At 52.9% G+C, this 22,003-nt stretch overlaps 1 protein-coding gene across 1 annotated transcript in view; it reads right to left on the bottom strand.

The window, feature by feature from the left end:
- SLC6A6 (solute carrier family 6 (neurotransmitter transporter), member 6) overlaps positions 1–19,970 on the bottom strand; it is a 47,160-nt gene extending 27,190 nt beyond the window's left edge. Inside the window, exons 1-4 of the mRNA XM_008564395.1 lie at positions 19,727–19,970; positions 17,812–17,946; positions 15,800–16,034; positions 5,884–6,016 (exon numbers count right to left, since the gene is read on the bottom strand). Coding sequence (XP_008562617.1) covers positions 5,884–6,016; positions 15,800–16,034; positions 17,812–17,946; positions 19,727–19,955 — 732 coding nt within the window. The 5' untranslated portion in view covers positions 19,956–19,970. The remainder of the gene's footprint in view (positions 1–5,883; positions 6,017–15,799; positions 16,035–17,811; positions 17,947–19,726) is intronic.
- Between the last annotated feature and the right edge of the window lie 2,033 nt (positions 19,971–22,003).

Below are 22,003 nucleotides of genomic sequence, written 5' to 3' on the forward strand. Positions count from 1 at the left end.
TGGATAGATTTTCCCACCTTTTTATACAACATGAGAAGTTTCCAGGCAGGGTTTATGCCTGGGAGGAGCTTGAAGGTGCCTGGCTGAATGGACTGTGAAATCCTTCTATTTAAAGCTGGGCACTGGCTGAGTCAGGACTCCGCAGACACAATCCCCCTTCATCCTCAGCATAACCCCCAAAATGATGGTTTACACTGGAGGAACCAGGGCTCAGTGGGGCTCAAGGACTTGCCCAAGTCATCTGTAGAGTGCAGGATTTGAACCCAGAGCCTGAGGAGGGTTAACCACCTCACTCTGAGGAAAACCATGAGCATTCTGCCCCACTGTGGGGGTTGTGTAGGAAGCTCATGGTGGCAGATGAAATACTGAGATTACCCTGGGGATCAGGGGCCAGGGAGGAACCACTGCACAGTCAACATACCATTTCACAAGTGAGGAAACCAAGACCCGGACACGGGATGAATGTGCCCGTGGTATAGGGGGGTACAGTGTCAGAGCACCACAGGGCACTTCTAGGGCCCAGGTAGGTAATGGACGCCAACAGATAGCGACCGAGCCCCAGACCTTACCTAGCTGGCATAGGAAACCTTGACAGAGCAAAATTCTCAGGTGGCCACAATCCCTTTGAGTAGAAACAAATGAGAGGCTTTGGAAAACGGCAAAAAGAAAGCTTTCAGCATCTGCCTGGCTCAGTTGCCCTCAGGCCAACCACCACAGCCAGCATTTATTGAGTGTCTACTGTGTGGCTGGCACCATTCCAAGTGCTGTGACTTCTATACTCACTTGATTCTGCCCTAACCTTTTGAGGTGCATTTTGTTACCATCTCCATTTTGAAAGTAAGGAAACTGACGCCCAGAGAGAGTCCATCACTTGCCCAGGGTCACACAGTGCTTAAGCAGCAGAACGGGGTCCTGCCCCAGAGCCTGCACACAGCAGAGTGGTAAAAAGCCTTCCACAACCAGCAGTTTGTTAATTCTCCCAAAGACCAGAGGGCCAAGACCCTGGGTCTGATTCCAAGCTCAGCGACTGGCCTGCTTGAGACCACGAGTAAGTCACTGCCCAACTCTGGACTTCGTTTCCGCACCTCGAAGTGAGGGGCTCTGGGATTCTCTCCAGCTGAGTTTTCACACTGCCTCTGTAACCTCCTTACTGGTGACTTTGGCCTCGGTTTCCCCAGTGAGTGCTGACCTTGCTTGGCCACGACCGGGCCCGCAGTGAGCACTCGGGAAACCTCAGCAATCAATACCATCACGATGCTCCCACAGGGCTGGAAGGGTGGGAGCTACCCTGGCATCTGCCACATGCTCCCTGGACACTCTTTCTTCCTCAGGCCTCAGTTTCCCCAGCCACCCTTATTTATTCTTCTTGAGGCTGGGAACCCTCACAATTTCCCAAGGACAGGCTGGCAGACGTGGAGGGCAGGGGCATGTCAGAAACCAGCCTGCTCCACAGGCTGCTCCTCCCTTCCTGCGGACAGACGGACAGGCGGACAGGCGCCTCCACCAGTCCCACCTCTGGGGCCCTGCATGGGCCACACCCGGCTTGGGGAACAATAGCTGTGGACAGCATCCCCGCAGGGATCCCCAGAGGGCGGCCACTTCAAAGCCAGCTGGGCCCCTGCCCAGCAACCAGGCTGTGGCCAGCAGGCTTTGTGTGAGGCACGTGGGCGTGGGTGGCTGCCCCTGCCGTCTTGCACGCATGCTAACTGCAGCCGGCACCGTGCTCGGAGCTTAGAGAGTCTTGGTTCACTTGATCCTCAGAACTCGGAAGCACTAGGCACTATTATCAACTGCATTTTCTAGATGAGGAAACGAGGCCCAGAGAGGTGAAGTCACCTGCCTGGGTCACAGAGGTAGGAGGTGGTGGGGGTTGGGCTGGATCTAGGCCAACTGGTTTCAGGGCCCCCACAGTTTTCAGGTGCACTGCTGTGCCGTAGTCGTTCCTCCCTAAATCCAGAGTCGGATGCCCACCTGCGGCCTCCACCTCAGCTGCCTCTTTGGAAAGCTACCATTGTTTTGCAGAATTTGCTGCTCCGAGGACAAGCCCCTGAGAGCCCTTCTCTCAACTTTTCTGTGAGTCCTCCGGGATCCTCGCAGGAGAGGCTGGTGCCAGCCGCCACCAGTGGGCCACCAGCACGGGCCCAGCAGGCCTTGCAGTGGGACGTAGTACTTTTCCACTCTTGCTGGCCAAACTCCGTGGCTCCTCTGAGCCCTCAAACTGCCCTGGAAACTTGCAAGGACAAACTTTTCCCTTAGGGAAGTGAGGGCCTGAGCAGCAGGGGCTGCCATTCACCCAAGAGACCCTGGACAGGCGCTGAGTGTCCTCCCAGCACCCTGGGGGGTGGGGGTGGGGTGGATTGCTAATTAATTTCACACCAGGGGAAACTGAAACTGAGTGGTGAAAGGGACTTGTCTAAAGTCATGCAGTTTGTGGGGACAGAGCTGAGATCCAAAACTGGGTCTGGTCCCGATGACCCCACACTCCCACCCCTTTGTTTCTGACCACCAGACAAAAAGAGCTGCCTTAGAGGTGGACCATGGAGAGGCCCAGCCTCAGCAAACGTGTGTGCTCATTTCCAGGACCTTCCTCCCCTTTGGGTCCACAGAGCTGCACTTCCTGCGTGCAGGCCTGGACTTCTGCCCCCTCCCTGGACCCCAGGCTCTGTGACAGCAGGGACATGCCTGTCTCATGCCCTACTTACTGCCTCTTGGGCTAGCACAGGGTGAGTGACGCTAGGAGGCAGAAGAGCGTTGGGAACCCAGGTTGGGAGTGGAGCTGCCTGGGGCTCAAATCCCAGCTTGGCCACCAAGCAGCTGTGTGACGTTGGGTGAGTTAATTAACCTCTCTGGCACTCTGTTTCCCCATCTGTAAAATGAGACTAGTAACAGCACATACCACGAAACATTATTGTGAGGATCAAATGAGCTAATAAATAGCCCTAAGAACAGTGCCGGCACACACGTGCTACGCAGCTCTGCCATTACCGCTATTTGTTGAATGAATTAAGCCGCAGTCTACTCTGGGCCAATTTCAGACCCTTGGAGTACTGAAAATTACTAAAAAGAGAACTGCAACTTAGGGAGGCAAAGTGACTTCAACTCAGACCCCGATCCTCCTGGGCCCAGGCCTTCCTCCCTCCACCCCTCACCCCTCTGCGCTGGACTCATGTCAGCCACGGGCGCAGGGCCTCGGCCACGTGAGGCCGGCTGCTGCCTGCAGGCCCAGCCCCAGCAGCGGCCATGAACCCGGTCTGTGACCAGCACTGGAAGCCATGGCCAACAGGCAGGTGGGTGGGCAGGCGGCCCCTCCGCCGTGGAGCTCCAGGAAGTCCACAGAGCTGAGCTGTGTTTGTCTTGGCTTCTCTGGGCTGGCCCAGGCCCTGCTATTGTTCTGGGAACCACGCCCGCCTCACAGTGGAGGTTGTTGCTAAGGGTGAGGTGGGGGACATCTGGCAAGTCACGTCTCCGCTCGGCGACAGTTGCAGCCTGGCACCCTCTCTTCTGGCTTTGACTCTGTTCTCCTGCATGCTCCATCGTGTCTCCAGTGCTGCCCACTGTTCCTGGTGGACATCAGCCTCCTCCATCAGACTGGGAGCTCCCAAGGGTCTGGGTCAGACACACCTCAGGGCCTTCGCACTGGCTGTTCTCTACCTGGAATTGTTCCCTCTGGATAATGGCATGGCCCATCCGTTCACTTCCCTCATACCTTTGCCCCAAAGTCACCTTGTCGGTGAGCTTTGCCTGGCCTCCCTAATTAAAACTGCATTTAAAACTGCACCCAACCCTCCCGTTCTCCTTCGCTGCTTATTTTTTCCCAGAGTTCTTGTCACCATACGACTCCTACTTATTTTTCACATCCATCTTGTACAACCTGACTCTTCACACCAGGCCATCAGCTCCTGGACCACAGAGATGTTTGTCTGTTTTGTTGACCACTGCTTGTCCCCAGCCCCAGTCCTACAACAGTGCCTGGCACACAGCAAAGGCTCCACAACTACTTGTGCATAAGGAGATGACTATGTCTCCAGCACTGCTCAGAACCCGTGCTGCACAGACGCTTCCTGACAGACTCGCTTCCGTGCGGGGAAACCGAGGCAGAGCAAAGAAGAGAATTAGCATTCACTGGACAGTCAGCACCAACCACTGTGGTAAGGGTTAATGCACCTCATCTTCCCCTCAGTACCACCCATTTTATTGATGAGGAAACTGAGGCTCAGAGGCGAGGGAGTTACTTAACTTCACTGAGTCTCCGTTTCCTCACTGTTTAAAGAAAAGTGATGAAATGGTGTGCTCACAAGACAGAGGACAGTGCAGCACAGGTGAAAGTGCGCTCCAAGGAGGTGCGGGAAATGCCCGTGTTCGCCTTCCCGCTTGTCCTGGGTGGGACAGGGTCTCTAGCAGGTGTGTGCGTGCAGGTTTCTGAGGCCTGGACTGCTTCCTTCCCAGACTGGGTTTCAGGATTGCAGGGTGGCTCTGCCTGAGACACGGGCAGAGAGCCTAGGGGACACGGGATCACCCCTGCTCCAGGGACACTTCCACTCGGCCTGTACAGCCCCGCAGTACTTGCTGAGCAGGTGACTGCAGTAGTGGCTTGGATTGGTTCAGATCCACGATTTCACCTCCTTAGGGGCTCTTGATCCAGCGAGAGCATGCTCCTGGACTCTAAATTCAATTCCGTGACTGGTGTGGCAAAGGCCCCTTCACCAAAGGACTTTGCCCGCTGCCCAGCGCTGCACCTCAACTGCCATCTTAGGAGACTCTTTTGACTTGTGATTTTTTTTAATCTTAAAGAGGCATTCCCCCATCAAGATGTGAACGATAGGGAGAAAGTCAATAGGGCAACACCTGAGGCTGACGGGCCAACACCTTCCTTGTTCATGGCTCAGTGTCCTGGGTTCACACCTCTGAGCATGAGCTTGGCCATCAGAACAGCCACATCAGCCATCGTCTTGGTTATCAGGGAACTGTTCAGCTCTAATTGGTAACAGGTAACATTTTAGTTACCTAACATTTCATTATTGCCAATATATCAGTTACATACCTAAAACCTTAATTACAAGCTAACATTTGAATTATCAGCTGCCTCATTTGCTAATCACTAATATCCTAGTCACCATGTAACATTAATAAGAAGCAAATACTCTAGTTATAATTCATAGTTCCCTTAACAGCTAAAATTGTAGTTACTAGCTGACATGTGAGTTATAAGGTAACAATTAAACTGACTTAGCAGCAAAAATCCAAGCCAGTGCTTCTCAAACTGTTACGAGCATTTGGATTATCCGGAGATGCTGTTACAACAAAGCCTCTGATTCTATAGGTGCAGGGCAGGTCCAGGGGTCTGCATTTCCTACAAGCTCCTGGGTGACACTGACACTGCTGGTTGGGCGAAGGAGGGGGGGTTCTTTTGCAAAGCAAAGGTCCACATTGTTGGCTAATAGCTCAGAATTAACAACACAGTTGCCCACTAACCTCTTGTTACCAGCTAACTTATTAGTTACAACTCCAATGTTAGCTATTGGCTAACACCTGAATTAACTGCCAATGCCTGGAGACAGGAAAGAAGTGGTGGGCGGGACTAGCTTATATAAGCCCCTGAGAGCCTGACTCTGTTCTCCCTCTGAGCTGGTCCTTAAACCATTGTCAGCTTGAAATCAGACCTGGTGGGACTACTGACACCATGAAACTGGCAAATGCTACAAACCAGGGCTTTATTTTGGGGGGAAGGCTGGCTTATCGGCATACCACCACTGGCTACCTTCCTGCTATGTCAGGGCGAATTGTGGGCAGGATGGCCCAGTGGAGTGAGAAAGATTCTCTCTTCTGAGGGCCAGCCTTAATAGAGCTCTCAGGAGGCAGGGAGGGGACAGAAGTCCAGCTTACCTTCCCTGTTGACCTGACGCCCTTCCAGATGCAGAAGAAACAGATCAGCCAGACCAAAAGAAGGCAGAGAGCGAGGTCCCATTTCAGAGCGCCTGGGTGGTCGATTCCAGGGGACAAGCTCAGCACGTTGTGCCTTCAAGCAAACACAGAGTGTGAAGTCAGTAGGGGCCTGGCCCCCGGGGCAGAGGGAGCCAAGCCCTAAACTCTAACAGGCTGGGGTTCCACTCCCACCTGACGTGCTACATTTGCACAAGTCACCTGCCTCTCCAAGCCCTCGAATCCCCATCTGTCTCAGGATAGAGTTGTTGGGAAGTCAGGAAGGGGATGGATTCATACTCCTGAGTCAAACAAATCCGGGTTCAAACCAGCCTGGCCTCGGGCAAGTTAAGTAACCCCTAAGCCTCAGTTTCCTCATCTGTAAAATGGGTACTCATTTCTCTGTGGGACTTCAGCAGAACCTTCCTCAGTGTTGATATGAGCTAAACACTGGGTTCAAATCTCTGTTCCACTATTCAATCACTGACTTTGGACAAGTTACTCAACCTCCCCAGACCTCAGTCGTCTCATCTATAAAACGGGGTAACTACTCCCCCAGTGTTCTCTGTCCCATCCCTCTTTCCTTTTATTCATCCTTGTGTGTTATCTGGATCTCTCACGGAAGTGTAAACCTTAAGAAGGCAGAGTGTTCTGTGTATAGGTGGAGAACACACATCTCTCTATAGGGGCTCATTTTGAGGAGAAAACCCACACAAAATCCTAAATACGGGATTTGGGATGCAGCCAGCACTCAATAAACCTTAGCAGTTGTGACTGTCACAGCATTAAGATCCCCAGAACCTCTGGCACACAGCTGGCACCTAAGCAGTGCTGGTCTCTTCCCCAATCCCTGCTAGGGTTTTGAAGGTTGTGGAAAGAGACATGTAGATGGTTTTCAGGACAATCAACATGGGGCAGTCACCAACCCTGCCCAGGATCACATGCAGAGCTTCAGTCTTTGGAGACAAGACCCAAGCTTCCTGCCAATCCTTGCTGACCATGCACACAAGCACCCACTCACAGATACATTCCACGTGGGGGAGATACCATCTGAAGCCAGGGCAGGGCAGAGTGCTGACAGCCAAGAAGACCATGAAACTTAATGCCCAGAAATGGTACCCATTGTCCCAGAGTTCCGACTGCTGCTAGTCATCAAGGGCAGCCACACTGAGCATAGGGCTGTCGGCCCTGCCCACTGATCCTCCCGGGTCACCTGCCCCCTGAATCTCTAGGATGCTGATCTCAGGAGACAGGTACTGTACACTACAGGGTGTTCATGACCCCCTGGAAGAGGCCGGATTTCCTTCTAATGGGAGTCAGCTCCCTGTTCCGAGGCCACACTCTCAAGCAGGACAGTCAGAGAGTGGAGTGTGACTATGTGCCTCAATTTCCTCTTTTGTAAAATGGATATAATAGCTCCTGCCCAGGATGCTGCTTGGGGAAGCATTCTAGAACATCCTAAGCTCTCAGCCAGTCTGTGGATTATCCTCACAGTCCAGGTTCTGGTCTCAGAACACCCACTGGGCTAGGACCCGTTTTCCTTTATTCTCCTTTCTATCCAAAGAAGCTTCAACATATGGACCTTGAATCAATCCAAGATTCCTTACTCACTGGCATTCAAGCAAGGCCTTTTCTTAGTTCTCTGCTGTGTTCCCAACACCTCCAACACCACCTGGCACATAGTATGGGCTCAATAAACACCTGTTGAATGAATGAATGAGTGAATGAATGAACTCAACTGGGATGCAGCAAGTTCTCGTGTCACTCTGGACCATCCGTGAAATATTCCTACTAACTAGCCTTAAGGACAGCCTTCCTCTGTCCTTTCTTTGCTGGTCACAGTGACATCAGTGGGCTCCCCCGGCACTAGGATGGCGTGGGCTCATGATAATGCTGATAAAAAAACCAAAAGGTGCCAGCAACCGCTGGCCTGCCGAGACCTCGCTTCATCTCACCTGATCCAAAGAGCAAAGGTCCTTTGACCATTGTACAGATGGGAAAACCAAGGCTTGGAGTGTCCACGTACCCACACTCACAAAGCCAGCAGGCGGCAAAGCTGACCCCCGAAGCCAGTCCCTGCTCAATTCCACTACACTGCTGCTCTAATTTTAAAATAAAATAGAGCCTACACTTTTAAAAGAATTTTTCCAGTCCTCTGCTACATGCCAGGGTCACCTGGCACCTCAGGGCAGGGGGTATGTCCATGAGGCAGGTGGCCGGCCAACTGCATTCTGCTGGGGCCCTACCAGGCCTGTGGATCTGGCGGTCACGGCGGCCTTAGAACAAAAGGTCTTTCCCATTCAGCCTCCAGAGCTCAGCACGTTCAATGGAAGCCCAGGACATGCTGGTTGTGGCCCAAGCCTTCCTGGGGGAATGGGTGTTGTCAGGAGAGGGTCCACACCTTTGCACATACCCCCTGAGAGGCCCCCTGCACCCTCTCCACGGCCAGCTGGGCGCACATCCTCAGCCCTCAGGGGAGCCTTCCCCTGATGCTCGGATGACTCACTGTGGAGTCCCTGTCTGTCTTCCAGCTGTCCACTGTCACACTGGTGAAATATCGGCCTTGCCCAGCAGACACTGAGCACCCCAAGGGCAAGGACTCCATCTCACAGGCAGGCGCAGAGCAGGTACTCAGGTGACACTGGTGAGGTGGCCAGTCAGACAGCTTTTCTTTTGTTCTTCAGGACAAGGTGACTGAGAAGTTTAAAACCCCAGAGCCCTGACTGACCACACCAAGCTCACAGCCAGCTCCCTCGGCCCCCTTTCTGCCCTTCCCCCACCACCGGGCTGGGCAAACCAGCAGTGCCCACTGCCGATGGGAGCCTGCCACACTGGCTGCCCTGGGCAGCTGACCAGTGAAGGAAGCCACAACAAAGAAACCGAGTCATATGCTTGCTCCTCTGCTGCTGGTGGCAGTCCCTTAGTAGGATCTCACGGCACCATCCAGTGACATCTTAATGCACGTTTACTCTGACCTGATGATCCCATTCTTAAGACCTTCTTCACCAGCTGCCAAGATAAGTAAATACATACACACACACATAAGACTGTCTCCTACATGTATACTTGCTTAGGTGGCCAAAGACAGTGTCCACCCCAAGCAGTGCTGCCTATGGAGATTGGAAATGGCCCAAATGTCCATAAATAGGGGCCCAGTAAACCACGGAGCAGGCACACAATGGAACACTACACACTGCAATCAAACCCTGGAGATAAAAGGAAAGAGCAGAGCAAGGTGGGGAACAGTGCCCAGGAGCGCTCGCTGTTGTGTACAAAGGACGGGCTAGACATGCACTGCTGCTGGACACACAGGGACTGCTCTTGCAGGACACACAAGAAGCTGCCTGTCGTCACTGCTGATGCAGGGCAGGGGGACTCACTTTGCTATGAATTTTTTTTTACTATTTGAATATGTATATACAGATATTATCTTTATATAAAATTATTTAAAATTCTTAAAAAGGTTTGTAATGGGCCATGCAAATGTCCTAGGAATGGAATGAATGTGTCTCATCTGTCAGGTGCTGTCACAACAGGACCCGAGGCAGGCTCGGGGCCAGAGTGATCAACACCGTTTCCAAGACGTCTCTGGGGTAGCTGTGGGGGCTGGAGAGTACCCAGGTCAGTCTGAATCTCCACAAGTGCCTTCTGTATCCGACTCCCTGGGGTCTTCTCCTCCACAAAGAGGCGGGCTAGGATCCCTGGGAGGTCTCCCCGCTGTGTCAAATGCGAGTGCTCAGTAAACTGTAGAGTGCTGGGCCCCAAGGTAATGCTACAATGCCTGCACTCACCGGCGCCTCCTAACCACCCCAGGAGGAGACTGCACCTTATCCCTGATCTGACCACGCCCCCCCCACTGCTGCCACCTCTGCCCCAGCCTGTTGCCACCAATGACTGTCTCAGCAGCCTCCTCATTGGCCACCCTGCTTCCACTCTCACCCCTACAGTCAAGCGGGAATCTGTCAACACCTAAGTCACGACCCTCCTCTGCTCCACATTCTCCCATGGCTCCCACTTCCCTGGCCAACAAGGTCCTCCCCACCTGCCCCATTCCTTTTGCCATTCAGACCTAAACACTTTGAAGAGTGAGAGGAGTGCCTACTAACTGACTCCTGGACAACAAGTGTAAACAGAAAGTGTCCTGGACAAGCTGGATCAATGGTTGTCCCATCTCTACCCTGACCCCACAATGGCTTCTGTGGCATGTGCTCTGAACAGGCTGAGTACGGTCCTGCCTCAGGGCCTTTGAACTAGCTGTCCTCTTGGCCACACAGTCCATGGCTCATCTGCTCCTTTCCTTCAGGTCTCTGTTCAGCTGCCACTTCCCTGGGAAGCCACCCTGTCCCCCCAGTAAACAGCATCCCTGGTCACTCGCCTTGCCCTGCTCTGGCTCTATTTTTCATCACTTATCGCTTTCATATTACAATTTTCTTTCTGCTATTACTGTCAGCCCCAAGGAGGTGGGGCCTGTGTCTGTCTTGATCACTGAACAGTGCCTGGCACATAGCAGGTGCTCAATTAACATTAGTTGAGTAAATTAATTGTACCCATTTGGTTGATGGGGAAACTGAGGCTCAGACAGGTTCAGGAATTCACCTGAAATCACCCATATAGCAATCAACCCTGAGCCTGGTTCCTTTTTTCTGATGTCATTCTAGGGACCAGCCACACCCTGAGCCAGGACCTGTGTTGCCCTGGGCAAGGGTCCCAGCATCCCAGGCTTCCCTGTCCCTTTCAAACAGAGGTAAGCTGCATTCTTGTCCAAGAATAGTAATGATTCATTCCAGGGTGGGATCCAAAAAAGAATTGTCTGGATGTCTGTTTTGAGTCGGCCATCCTGCTGCCGTCCAGCCGGCACTCAGAGATGTAAATACGTCCTCCAAGTGGGCCAAATCGTTTCCTTTTGACTGCAGGCCAGGCATTTATTGGCCACAGCTCTCCCCTGGAGACTGGCGGAGGCAACAATTAGAAAAGGGCCCGTCCGCCCCAGCGCGGGCTGCACACGCTTTTCTCCACAGTCCTCCTTCCGACAGCTGCAGGGGGAGATTGGCTGAGCAGGGCTTGTTTGCAAATATGACTCATTTCTTTGATTCTAATAAAGTCTAATGATACGTGCCGAGCTCCCGTGGGGCTCTGAAGGAACTGAGGAGGAAGGCTCGGCTCCAGCCTGATGGGGGCCACTGGGCCAAGTCTGGCCCCGCCTGTCCTCCAGAGCCTGGGGTAAGCGAGAGATCTCAGGACAGAGGTGATCCTGGAGAGCAAGGACCAGCGGGATGGGGTAAACCCGGGACAGATGCTCTGCTTCCTCAACACTGAGCGACTCGGTGTTAAATAATAGCCAGCATGAAATGACAGTCTCTGGGGCTCCCGCGGCTTCACATGGGGATCTAGAAAAGGGCATCTCACCAGCTCCTGCTGAGAACAGTGATTTAGCACTGCAGACAGAGTGGGTGTGGGGGATCCAGGCAGAGAGAAGACCCCACGCGTAACCTGAGAGTGGGGACACACACACACACACACACACACACACAATGTGACCCGTGATAGTAGACTTGGGCTCCAAGACCAGCCCTGGGCTTAAGGCTGGTGGCTGGTGGGGACACAGACAAAAGGTTAGCCAGAGGCAGGATCCAGTATCAATGTCAGGGCTGGGGTCTCTGCTGCTTCTAGCTGCATATGTGATCTTGGGCAAGTCACTTAACGTCTCTGGTCCTCAGTGTCCAGGGGTCCCTCCTAAGCACATCACTTGTCTTAGCTCTTTAACACTCAAGCCAGGCTGTGAGGTGTTGGGACTGTGCTCTCTCCAGTTTACAGAGGAGAGCTGGGGCTTGCACAGGTGAGGCGACAGACCCCAGGCCATGCAGCTGGGATACCAGAGAGCCAGCAGGAATGATCAGATAGGGTCCTTCCCTACCCAGAGGCATCCAGAGGCTCAGCTCCCATGCGCCTCATTATCTGATTCCCAGGTAGCTCCCGTGCACCTGTCGGACAACGTTTGCGAGGGAAAGGACAGGTCAGGGGCGTATGCATCTGCACAGGTAGGAGAAGTGAAAGGGGCAATGGCTGGGGTTGGGCTTGGGTGAGGGGCAGAGACCAGCCTTTGGGGGCATCCTCACTGCTCTGCAGCTCAACAGCCACCAGCCAGCAAGGCCACAATAATGGCCAGCAAGCCTCACTCGGTGGAATCCCCGGAGCTGGTCACTGCAGGGGCTATTTTCAGGAGAAATCATATAAGATTCACCCAAAAGGAAACCAGACCCACTAAAGGCTGAGCCCTCTGAGCCCCTGTATACAGTCGGTGCTCAATACACATCCCAGCCTCTCTTTTCCAGTGTGTTCCCTCAGCAATGTCCAGAAAACACAGACTCAATCATATCCCTCCCCTTCTCATATATATTCCATGGTTCTCTTCCTAGAGAACGAAGCTCACACTTAGCCTAGCATTCAAGGCCTCAACCCTCCTCCCCGACCTGCCTCCTGTCACTTCCCCATGCATCTGGGCTCTGGCTACACCAATTACTTGCTGTTCCCAAATACTCTTGTGCTTGCAGAATACTGTGCCTCTGCAAGGGCCCCTCCTTCTGCCCGGAACATCTTTCCTCTCGTGTTTTCTGCCTAGTGAACTCCTACTCATCCCTCAAATCCCAGCTCATATGGTCCCTCCATTTGTAGATGGGGAAACAAGGCCAGAGATGGGGAGTGACTCGCTGCTCCAGGCTGCACAGCCAAGTGGATGGAGGCATGGAACTAACAAGAACCAGCGCTCAGCGAGCACTCACTGTGTTGGGATGCGCTCACTTAGTCCTTTCTGGCGGGAGGGATCATAATGTGGGAAAAGACACGAGAGGGTTCTGAGTTGGGAAACGACAAGTTAGATTCAGAATTGATTACAGAGATGCAAGGATATGGCAGGGAGAGAAGCGCGAGGCCAGTGCTGGTGCCTGGGAGAGTGACGAGGGTCCTATGTGGAGGGGGGGGTGACAGTGCTTGGGGAGAATGGTCAGATTCTGGATATACTTTGAAGGGGGACCCAAGAGGACCTGTGAATTAAATGTGGGATTTGAGGTAGAAAGAAGAGTTCTGGATGATGCCTAGATATTTCCCTACTTACAAAGCCTCTGCAGAGACTAAATAAAATGACGGGGGCAAGTTGCCAGCAGGATGCTCATGGGAGTAGCTATTCCCCATGGGTTCTTTTTCCCTTCCACCGTTTCATGCCCAAGAAAGGAAAGGCTCTTGAGGGCAGGAGGCTGGGTTCTTATCCTGCACGGGCCTGGAGCAGGGCTGGAACTAAGCCGAAGTCCCCTGACCCAGTTCTCTGGCCTCAGCCCATGCACTCACAGAGGTGGCAGGGCCGGTCCTCTCGCTTACACCTGCTTTCCAGGCTCCTCCTCTGTGGGCCGCCATCTTCCCCAGGGCTCTAGAAAGAGGGGAAGTTTTCTTTGAAGGTTTAGATGGTCTCACGAAGCCCTGCTCAAGCCTGGGGCCGGGTTGGGGGCCGGAGGCAGGCGTGAAGGCCAGAGTGGAGGCGGGCAGCGGGCAGGAGGGCAGTGCTTGGGACAGCAGACCCATCCGGATCACATGGGGGCTTGAGAAGGTGCCTGCAGAACCAGGAACATTCCAAACATAAACACTGTCTCAGGCTCTTCCAGACCAGAAGAGGGAGCCGGGGTGCTCAGAATGGGGATTCTGTAAGGCAAGGGGGACGGGCCACCCCAAGGAGTGATCTCCTTCTCTGACCCCTCAGGCCTCAAACAACAGAGAGACAAGCACTGTGACAGTGAAGAGAGTGACCCCTTTGCAACAGGGGAACCTTCTGGGCATTTCAGGAGGGGCAGACCTTTGAGGTCATGACACTTGAAGAGTACCAAATGCCCCCCAGGGGCAGTTTTATCCACTATGAGGACACTAAATAATAATAACAATGACCCACGGTTATTGAGCAGGTTCTCAGTAGCCATACAGGATGGCATTTGGTGAAGGCAGCCCACAGCCCTGGGGGACAGTGCTACCATTGCGCCAGGTGCTGGTGAGGACCCCAGTCCCAGAAAGGGAATGCACCTGCCCAAGCTAGAAGTGGCAGAGTGAGGGTTTGAACCCAGGCAGGCCAGTCCATGGTGGGGAATGGGGGAGGAGGGCAGGCCCCAGCAGACACCCCTGACGGGCTGGCTGAGAGCCAGTGCCCTGGGTGGGGCAGGCCTGGATCGTCAGGCTGTGCCAAGAACAGCACAGAAAGGACAGGGCTGTGGTCCCGAGCCCATTCAAGTGAAAAGAATGAAGCGCCAGCGTTTCTTTGTAAACTCAACTCTCCAGAGGGCGAGGAGCCGAGGGGCCATAAAAGTGCTTGTAATGTCCTCTTTGTTTGTGAGCAAAAAATATACACACATGACGAGCCCACAGTCCAAGCAGGCCTAGGGACCTGCCCACGAGTCTCTGCTGAAGGCTCACCCAAGCAAGGACTCCACAGCATGTGAGAGCAACTGGCCCTTCCTTGCCTAGAATTTCCCAGCCCTAATCCCAAAGCACGGCTACGACCAGTCAGCAGGCAATGCCCTCCTCTCTAGCCTGTTCCCTGGGCCAACATCTAAGAGGTGGGTAGACACCTTGAAATCAGCAAAGCCACACACAAAAGAGAGGGATTAGCATCTTGTGACCGTTGGGGACCACCGTCCTCTTTAACTGCATCCCCTGCCCCAGCTCCCAGCCTGCACACAAGGCCTTATCTTAGTTATTTCCACGGTCAAGAGGCCGCACTTGAGCGCTGAGCCCCACATAGCTCTGAAGAGTGGGGAAGGTGACGCACTAACAGCTTTTTGATCAGCCTCTAAGCACTGTGTGAGAAGGCCTGCCCAGTGTATCAGCTTGTAAGAGTCTCCAAACATCAGGCCTTCACATTGTCTTTCTGATGTCTGTCCTGTTTGTACACTCCCTGTAGCTACTGACTGCATTGTGGTGAACTGTAAAAGTGCCCACAGTTCTCCACCTTCTCATGAAGAGGCAGTTTGTTTCCCCCACCTTGTGAATCTGGGCTCTTCTCATGGCTTTCTTTAGCCCATGGGACATTCAAATAATGGCACAAGAGGAGGCCTGAGTGGTTCTTGTGCATTGGGCCTTGCCCCATGTGTTGTTCCATGAATGTTGAGCCACCTGTGACAAGTTCAGGGGAGCCTGCTGGGTGGTGAGCCCACACGGATCCGTTGCCCTGGCACCCCAGCCAACAGCCAGCCAAGCCTCAGAAGAGCGACCCTGAGGACCTACAGCCGACTACAGACACATGAAGGAGCCCAAGACCAGAGGAAGTGCCCAGCCAAGCTCAGCCCAAACTGCCAACAAGCAGGGTCAAGAGCTAAATGGCTGCTGCTTAAGCCACCAAGACTGGGAATGGCTGTCACACAGCAAAAGCTAACTGATACATATTTTGTGTTCTGTCTACTCACCTTCTCACTTGAGTAACTACTTCAGCTTCATATATGCATTTTTCTCTGTGCAATAACAGAGAATGTATTTTTTCTAAAATACATTAAGAAAACTGTATCATTTTCAGACAACATAAGTACGTGTACCTGTCTCTGGGAAACAATCTTCACAGGGATCCCATGGGGGTAGGAACAATTCACTCTCCTCAAATAACAGTTAAAGAAACTGAGGCTCAGAAAGGGGGAGTGACTTGCCTAAGATCAAACAGCCAGTGAATGGCAGAACTGAGATTCGATTCCAGGCCCATCTGAGACCAAAGGCATGGATTTATTTCCAGACCTGCACCCTCCTTCCCACTCCCCCCTGAAGATAGTGACTCGCACATCCCTGGGAGATGAGGGACTGGGCTGTCTGCTCTGTCCTGCCCGTGTCCCCCTCCTTCCTTCAATGAGGCCAGCCTTACTCCCAGAACTCGGTGACAGGGGAAGTAAAGTTGGTGGTGCTGAGGGTGATCCACAGACTCTCGTTCTTGCGCAAAGTGTCTTCCACGCAGTGGGGTGTGTTCCAGCTGTGGTTGCAGTGTGCCCAGGGCAGCTCCTTCTGGAAGGACTGGAACAGGTAGTATGTGGCCCAGGCCAGGATGACGATGTAGTATACATTCAGGAGGGACACAATCACGATGGAGGCGTAGCCGATGCCTGCAGTTTGGACAAGCAAGACAAGCAAGCATCACGAGGGAGGACAGACCCACCATGGCTACATACTCAACTGAAAAGCCATGGTATCCCCAGGCCTGGGGCCAGAAGGGGCTTTTTAGTGGTGACCACCAAATATTTGCAGGATGAAAGGATGAATGAACAGGGGAAAGAATGGACAGTTAGATAAATGGGATGGCAGGATGAGTCAAGCAATGGATGGAAGGAGGGACAGATCAATGAATGGATGGTTAAATGGGATGGGAGGATGAGTCAAACAATGGAGGGAGGGAGGGACAGATCAATGAATGGACGGTTAGATAAACGGGATGGTAGGATGAATCAAGCAACGGATGGAAGGAGGGACAGATCAATGAATGGAGGGTTAGATAAACGGGATGGTAGGATGAGTCATTCAATGGACGGACAGAGGGACAGATCAAGGAATGGAAGGTTAGATAAACGGGATGGTAGGATGAGTCATTCAATGGATGGACAGAGGGACAGATCAAGGAATGGAAGGTTAGATAAACGGGATGGTAGGATGAGTCATTCAATGGATGGACAGAGGGACAGATCAAGGAATGGAAGGTTAGATAAACGGGATGGTAGGATGAGTCATTCAATGGATGGACAGAGGGACAGATCAAGGAATGGAAGGTTAGATAAACGGGATGGTAGGATGAGTCATTCAATGGATGGACAGAGGGACAGATCAAGGAATGGAAGGTTAGATAAACGGGATGGTAGGATGAGTCATTCAATGGATGGACAGAGGGACAGATCAAGGAATGGAAGGTTAGATAAACGGGATGGTAGGATGAGTCAAACAACGGGTGGAAGGAGGGACAGATCAATGAATGGACGGTTAGAGGAATGAACGGTTGGATGGAGGAATGGATAGTTGGGTGGGTGGTTGGATGGGTGGTCAGATGGACAGATAGATAGCTGAACAGATGGGTGTTGAATTGATGGATGGATGCTCACTTGTTGCACAGATATTCAATTTGTTGGATGGATGTATGAATGGTGGTTGATTGTAAGGTTGGGTAGACGAGTGGATGAATGAATGAGTGGATGGGTAGATGAACGGAAAATGGATGAACAGTCTAATTATTGAATGGTTAATGGAAAAAAGGTTTAATGAATGGATGGATAGATTTATGTGTATGACTGAATGAATAGACTCACATGTATTCCCATCCCTTCCAATTAATTATAACAGTGATTACTTTGAGTGCATTTTTAAGAACTAAGCAGAGGATTGATAAAGCTACCATTAATTTGGTGTTTACTATGTGTACAAAGCACTTTCACATGTCATTTTGTCTTTTGAGCAACCTGATGACATAAGCACATTATTGCATTTCTATTGTACAGATGAAGTTGAGCCCAAAGTGATGTTCCCAAAGTCATAAAACCATTAAGAGAAGGAAGGGGGACCTGAACCCAGAAGAGAGCCTACTGAGCCTGAGTGCTCTCTGCCGCACTACACTGCTCGGCAGCTGATAGGTTATCTATCGACAACCTAGAGAGGTAGGTGCCGCTGGCACTCACCAAGCAGTTACTGTGCATGGGCCACCTGCCTTATCTCCTTCCCCTTCCTCCTACACAGCAGTAGTGGCAGTGTATTTGTCCTGTGCGGGCGCCAGCCTGTGTTAGGCACAGAGCTAAGTGATATGCATGAGAGTTCGATGTACCTGGCGAATGGCAGGTGCTCAATAAAAATTTACAGATCTGATGAACACCAGGCCCTGGGTGGCCACTGTCCCATACTCACCAGAGAACAAGGGGCAGATCTTTTCCCAGCAGGTGATGCCCCCTTCAGAGGTGTACTGGCCAATGACTATCTCCAGGAAAAACACAGGCAAGCCACTCCCAAACAGGAAAATAAAATACGGTATGAGAAACGCACCTGCGGAAAGAATGGGGCCCGGATCAGGCTGTGGCTGTCATAGGGCTGATGCAGAAGGTGCTCGCTCCCATGCCCTGCCAGCCATGGAATCAGAGAATAGGTGAGGGACATGAGAGATGAGGACCAACTCTCGCACCTGGTTGAGAATTCCCCAGGCCCAACACCTGCGGCCGCCACCACCTCTGCAGTGGGCCGTCTCTCCCACCTTCACATCTACAGGTGCTTTCAGCCCCAGGGCCTTTGCTTGCTGTGCCTCTGCCTGCCTGATGTCCCCACCTCAGTCCCTCTGAAGGAGGGCTGCCAGGCCTGTGAGGCCCATTCAAATGTCATCTCCTCGCTGGGGACTCCACCTGCCCTCCCTGGCCTGCCAGGGCAACAGGGTGGGCAGGCAGTTCAAGCAAGAGGTGAGTATCTCCAGCTGGGGGTGGGAGACTGGGAGGGATGAGGGCAAAGCACTGGGGCAGGGGTTCCTACCAGGCCTCCACTAAAGGCTTCAGTGGGTCCGTAAACCCTTTGAAACTGGGCAATTTGGGTCTAGAGTATGTGCTTTGTTCAGGGGAACGTCTAGGACAGTCATCAGAGTCCCAAAGGGGTCTGAGACCTACGAAAGGTTAAGAAACCAGGCTCTAGGGCCAGCCCTGTGGCTCACTCGGGAGAGTGCAGTGCTGGTAGTGCCAAGGCCGCAGGTTCGGATCCTATGTAGGGATGGCCGGTGCGCTCACTGGCTGAGCGTGGTGCAGACCACACCGTGCCGAGGGTTGCGATCCCCTTACCGGTCAAAAAAAAAAAAGAAACCAGGCTCTAAAGGAGAATCCTCCAAAAGGTGGTTCTCCTGATGCAGGCGGCACCTGGCCTGCCCATCTCTGCTGACAGACAAGCCTCTGATGACGGGCCACTCCTCCCCACTCAGTACTATTCAAGCCCCTTTTACAGCACTGGAGAGAAAGTCTCCATCAGGTGCTGCTGACTTTACCATCTGTAACAGCAGACATGTTAGAGGGCTCCAGCTCAGAGCCTTCAGCAGGCAAAAGTACAAAAATAAAGCCAAAAACCCTAAAAAACCCAAACCAACCAGCTAACAAACCCAACCAAAGACAGACCAAACATTTAAAAGGTATCTTTACGGGGCCGGCCCGGTGGCGCACTGGATAGTGCGCCGCTTGGGAAGCGCGGCGGCGCTCCCGTCCGAGGGTTCGGATCCCACATACAGACCGGCTCCCGCTCACTGGCTGAGCAAGGCGCGGGAGCAACACCGAGGCTTGCGATCCCGTTGCCGGTCCCCGGTCCGGTACGGGGGCAACACTGAGGGTTGCGATCCGTTGCCGGACACAGAAAAAAGACAAAAAATAAATAAATAAATAAAAGGTATCTTTACTGTATTTTTTTTCCTGGATACCTTTGCAAGTGGTTTCCATTCGTAGGAGGAAACAAAGCTTGTTTTTTGATTTACATTTGGTTAAGTTAGAAAAACAAAAGCTAACGTAAGAAAAGACAAAGTAAGGAACAGCCAGAGGCACATGTTTGGGGGAAACTCTTTGGAGATGGTGAACTGGAGGATCAGAGAGGGTAAGGAACCTGCTCAAGGTAACACAGTAAGACCATGACAGATCACCACCCTGATCCTTAGTCATGCTCATGGCAGGCTGATTTGGGAGATGTCAGGTTGTCCGAGGTCAGGGTGGTGGCTGGGAAGCAGGCAGGGAGAGGCCCCCACAGCCCCTTCCCCTCCAATGCCACTCTCTACTCTGGGGGGCTGCTCTGCAGCCCAGCCCCGACTCACCTCCACCATTTTTGTAGCAGAGGTACGGGAAACGCCAGACGTTGCCCAAGCCCACGAAGCCACCTGCCACAGACAGCACGAAGTCGATCTTGCTGGCCCACTTCTCCCTCTGCGGGGGTTTCCCCTCAGCCTCGTCTTCAGGCCGTGTGCCTGGGCTCTTTCCTGGCGATGGCTTCAGGATGTCCTTGTGGAAGTCTTTCAGACACTGCAGCTTCTCTTTGGTGGCCATCTCTTCACTTTCTATGGGGGACAAAACAGGAGCAATGGGTGGTTTGTAAGGGACCTACTGTGTGTCCTAAACACAACTTCTCTCTTCTCAACCACGAGCCGGCCCCTGCCTGTCCAGGCCTGTGGCAGGGGCCCTGGCATCCCCTTGTCTGTCCACTGCTCTGACAACAACATCCCAAATCACTCAGACCCCCTCTAGGAGACCAGCGTCCTCACAATTCAGGCTGGAGATACCAGGGACACTCGCAACCCACAGAATTGACAGGTTCCACTCCCGAGGCACTTGCTGAACAGAAGTACCACGGCCCCATGTTTGTCGTCCCCAAATGTCATACTTCAGCCTGCACCTAGCCCTGGCATCATCTCTCACAAAATGCAACACACCCCAGGCAGTTCAAGGCACCCTCTAAATAACAGCCTGCCTGCAGTTTCTAGAAATTAACAGATATTACTTTCTAACTTTGGATTTACATAAGAAATGATGGCTCCCATTTCACAAATGCCTCGGCACAGTGCTTAGACCACGGGAAGGGCTCATTCGGAACTGTTTAAAGAATGGATAAATGGAAACAAACGAGAAAGGGGATTCCAGGCTGGAATGCAAGCAATATTTGAAAATGGGGTTTCCATCCAGGTATGCAAAAATGTACGTTTACAAAATATATTTGCTATGTACAAACCAGTCACATCTCTGTAGCAGAAAATATAGTGGATTTGCCCTGGTGAGGGTTATTCACACGTGCTTATTAATCTCCATTCGTCCTCCCCGAATCTCTGGGCCCTTGGGAGCTGTTCATGGTCAGTCTCAGGCACTTCTGCGTGGACCCCACTACGGAGGCCCGCCACCAGCCAGGGCACAGCCTCTTTCTGTGTTTCCTCGGGACCTCAAGTGTTTACCCTCCCTGGCAGCTCGGCCCTGAGGGCCATGGTCGCATCCGCGTAGGAGGTCGACACCACTCACTATAAGAGAACAGATGAGGCTACCATGAGCATCCTGAGTCCCAGCCCGCCCAGGGGAGGGCACAGAGGTCAAGGCCAGGTCCTCCGCCTTCAAAGGTTTGCCCACGACATGGCAGGGGGACATAGAATATGAAGGATGGAGGAAACCAGATCTAGTGGACCTACCCACCTCTCTCTGTGCCTCTGTTTCCCCATCTGTGGAGTAAAAAGGATGACAGCAAAGGTGGACAACTCACAGCCAAGCAGCCTGGGACACAAGTGGTTTGTCTTCATGATCCAAATTGGTGGCCAACAAAGAAATATCAGATTTCAGAGAAAAGTCAAGATTTCTAGGTTTTCTTGAAAAGTTGGAAGGTGGGACCACATTGGGCTCATACTCCTCACGGTAACCAGCAGCTGGAGCATATGCGCCCCCCCCACGGGCACACCCTCGCCAGCTCACCACCTGCCAGCTCCAGGGGCGTCCCCTTGTCTTCCCATCAGAGTGCCCAACGCTACTTGAAGATACCTTGTGCATCCCCTTGCTCCATTGGTAACTGTCTCCTTCCCAACTAGAAAAGACTTGTGGGGACAAGGATCTTGTCTGCCTTGTTCACTGCTGGGTTCCCAGGGCCTGGTGCTGTGCCCAGCACCCAGAAGCGTGTCAGGGAAGAGCTATTAGGTAGGTGTTTCCCAGAGTGGCATCCACAAGCAATGGGTGCCAACTGCAAACCCCCAATTGTGTGACACATGCCAACTGCAAAACCCCAATCGTGTGACACAGGAGAGTAGCTCAGCCTCAGAGCCTCACAGGCAGGGCGAGTGGGGGCTGCCTGGGGACCTGAGCTGTGGACAGGGGACGTGCTGGCCTGGCTCCAGCAGCCGGGCCCATGGGGGCCGTGCTGTGAGGAGCAGAGGCACAAAAGCACAACAAAGCCCCCATTTCCCCCACGCCTCCTTCCTCTCCCTGGCTCGGGTGGGGTACCCCAATTGTTTTGCTATCTGGCAGCAAGCAGGCCACGAAAGGCTTCCTGGAGCCACCGGGCAGCTCACGGAGTCCTTCCTTTGTCTGCCGGAGCATCCGCGGCCTTTCTCTGCTCTGCTCCCTCA

Source organism: Galeopterus variegatus, unplaced genomic scaffold, assembly GCF_000696425.1.
Source record: "Galeopterus variegatus unplaced genomic scaffold, G_variegatus-3.0.2 Scaffold185, whole genome shotgun sequence".
Taxonomy (NCBI): Eukaryota; Metazoa; Chordata; class Mammalia; order Dermoptera; family Cynocephalidae; genus Galeopterus; species Galeopterus variegatus.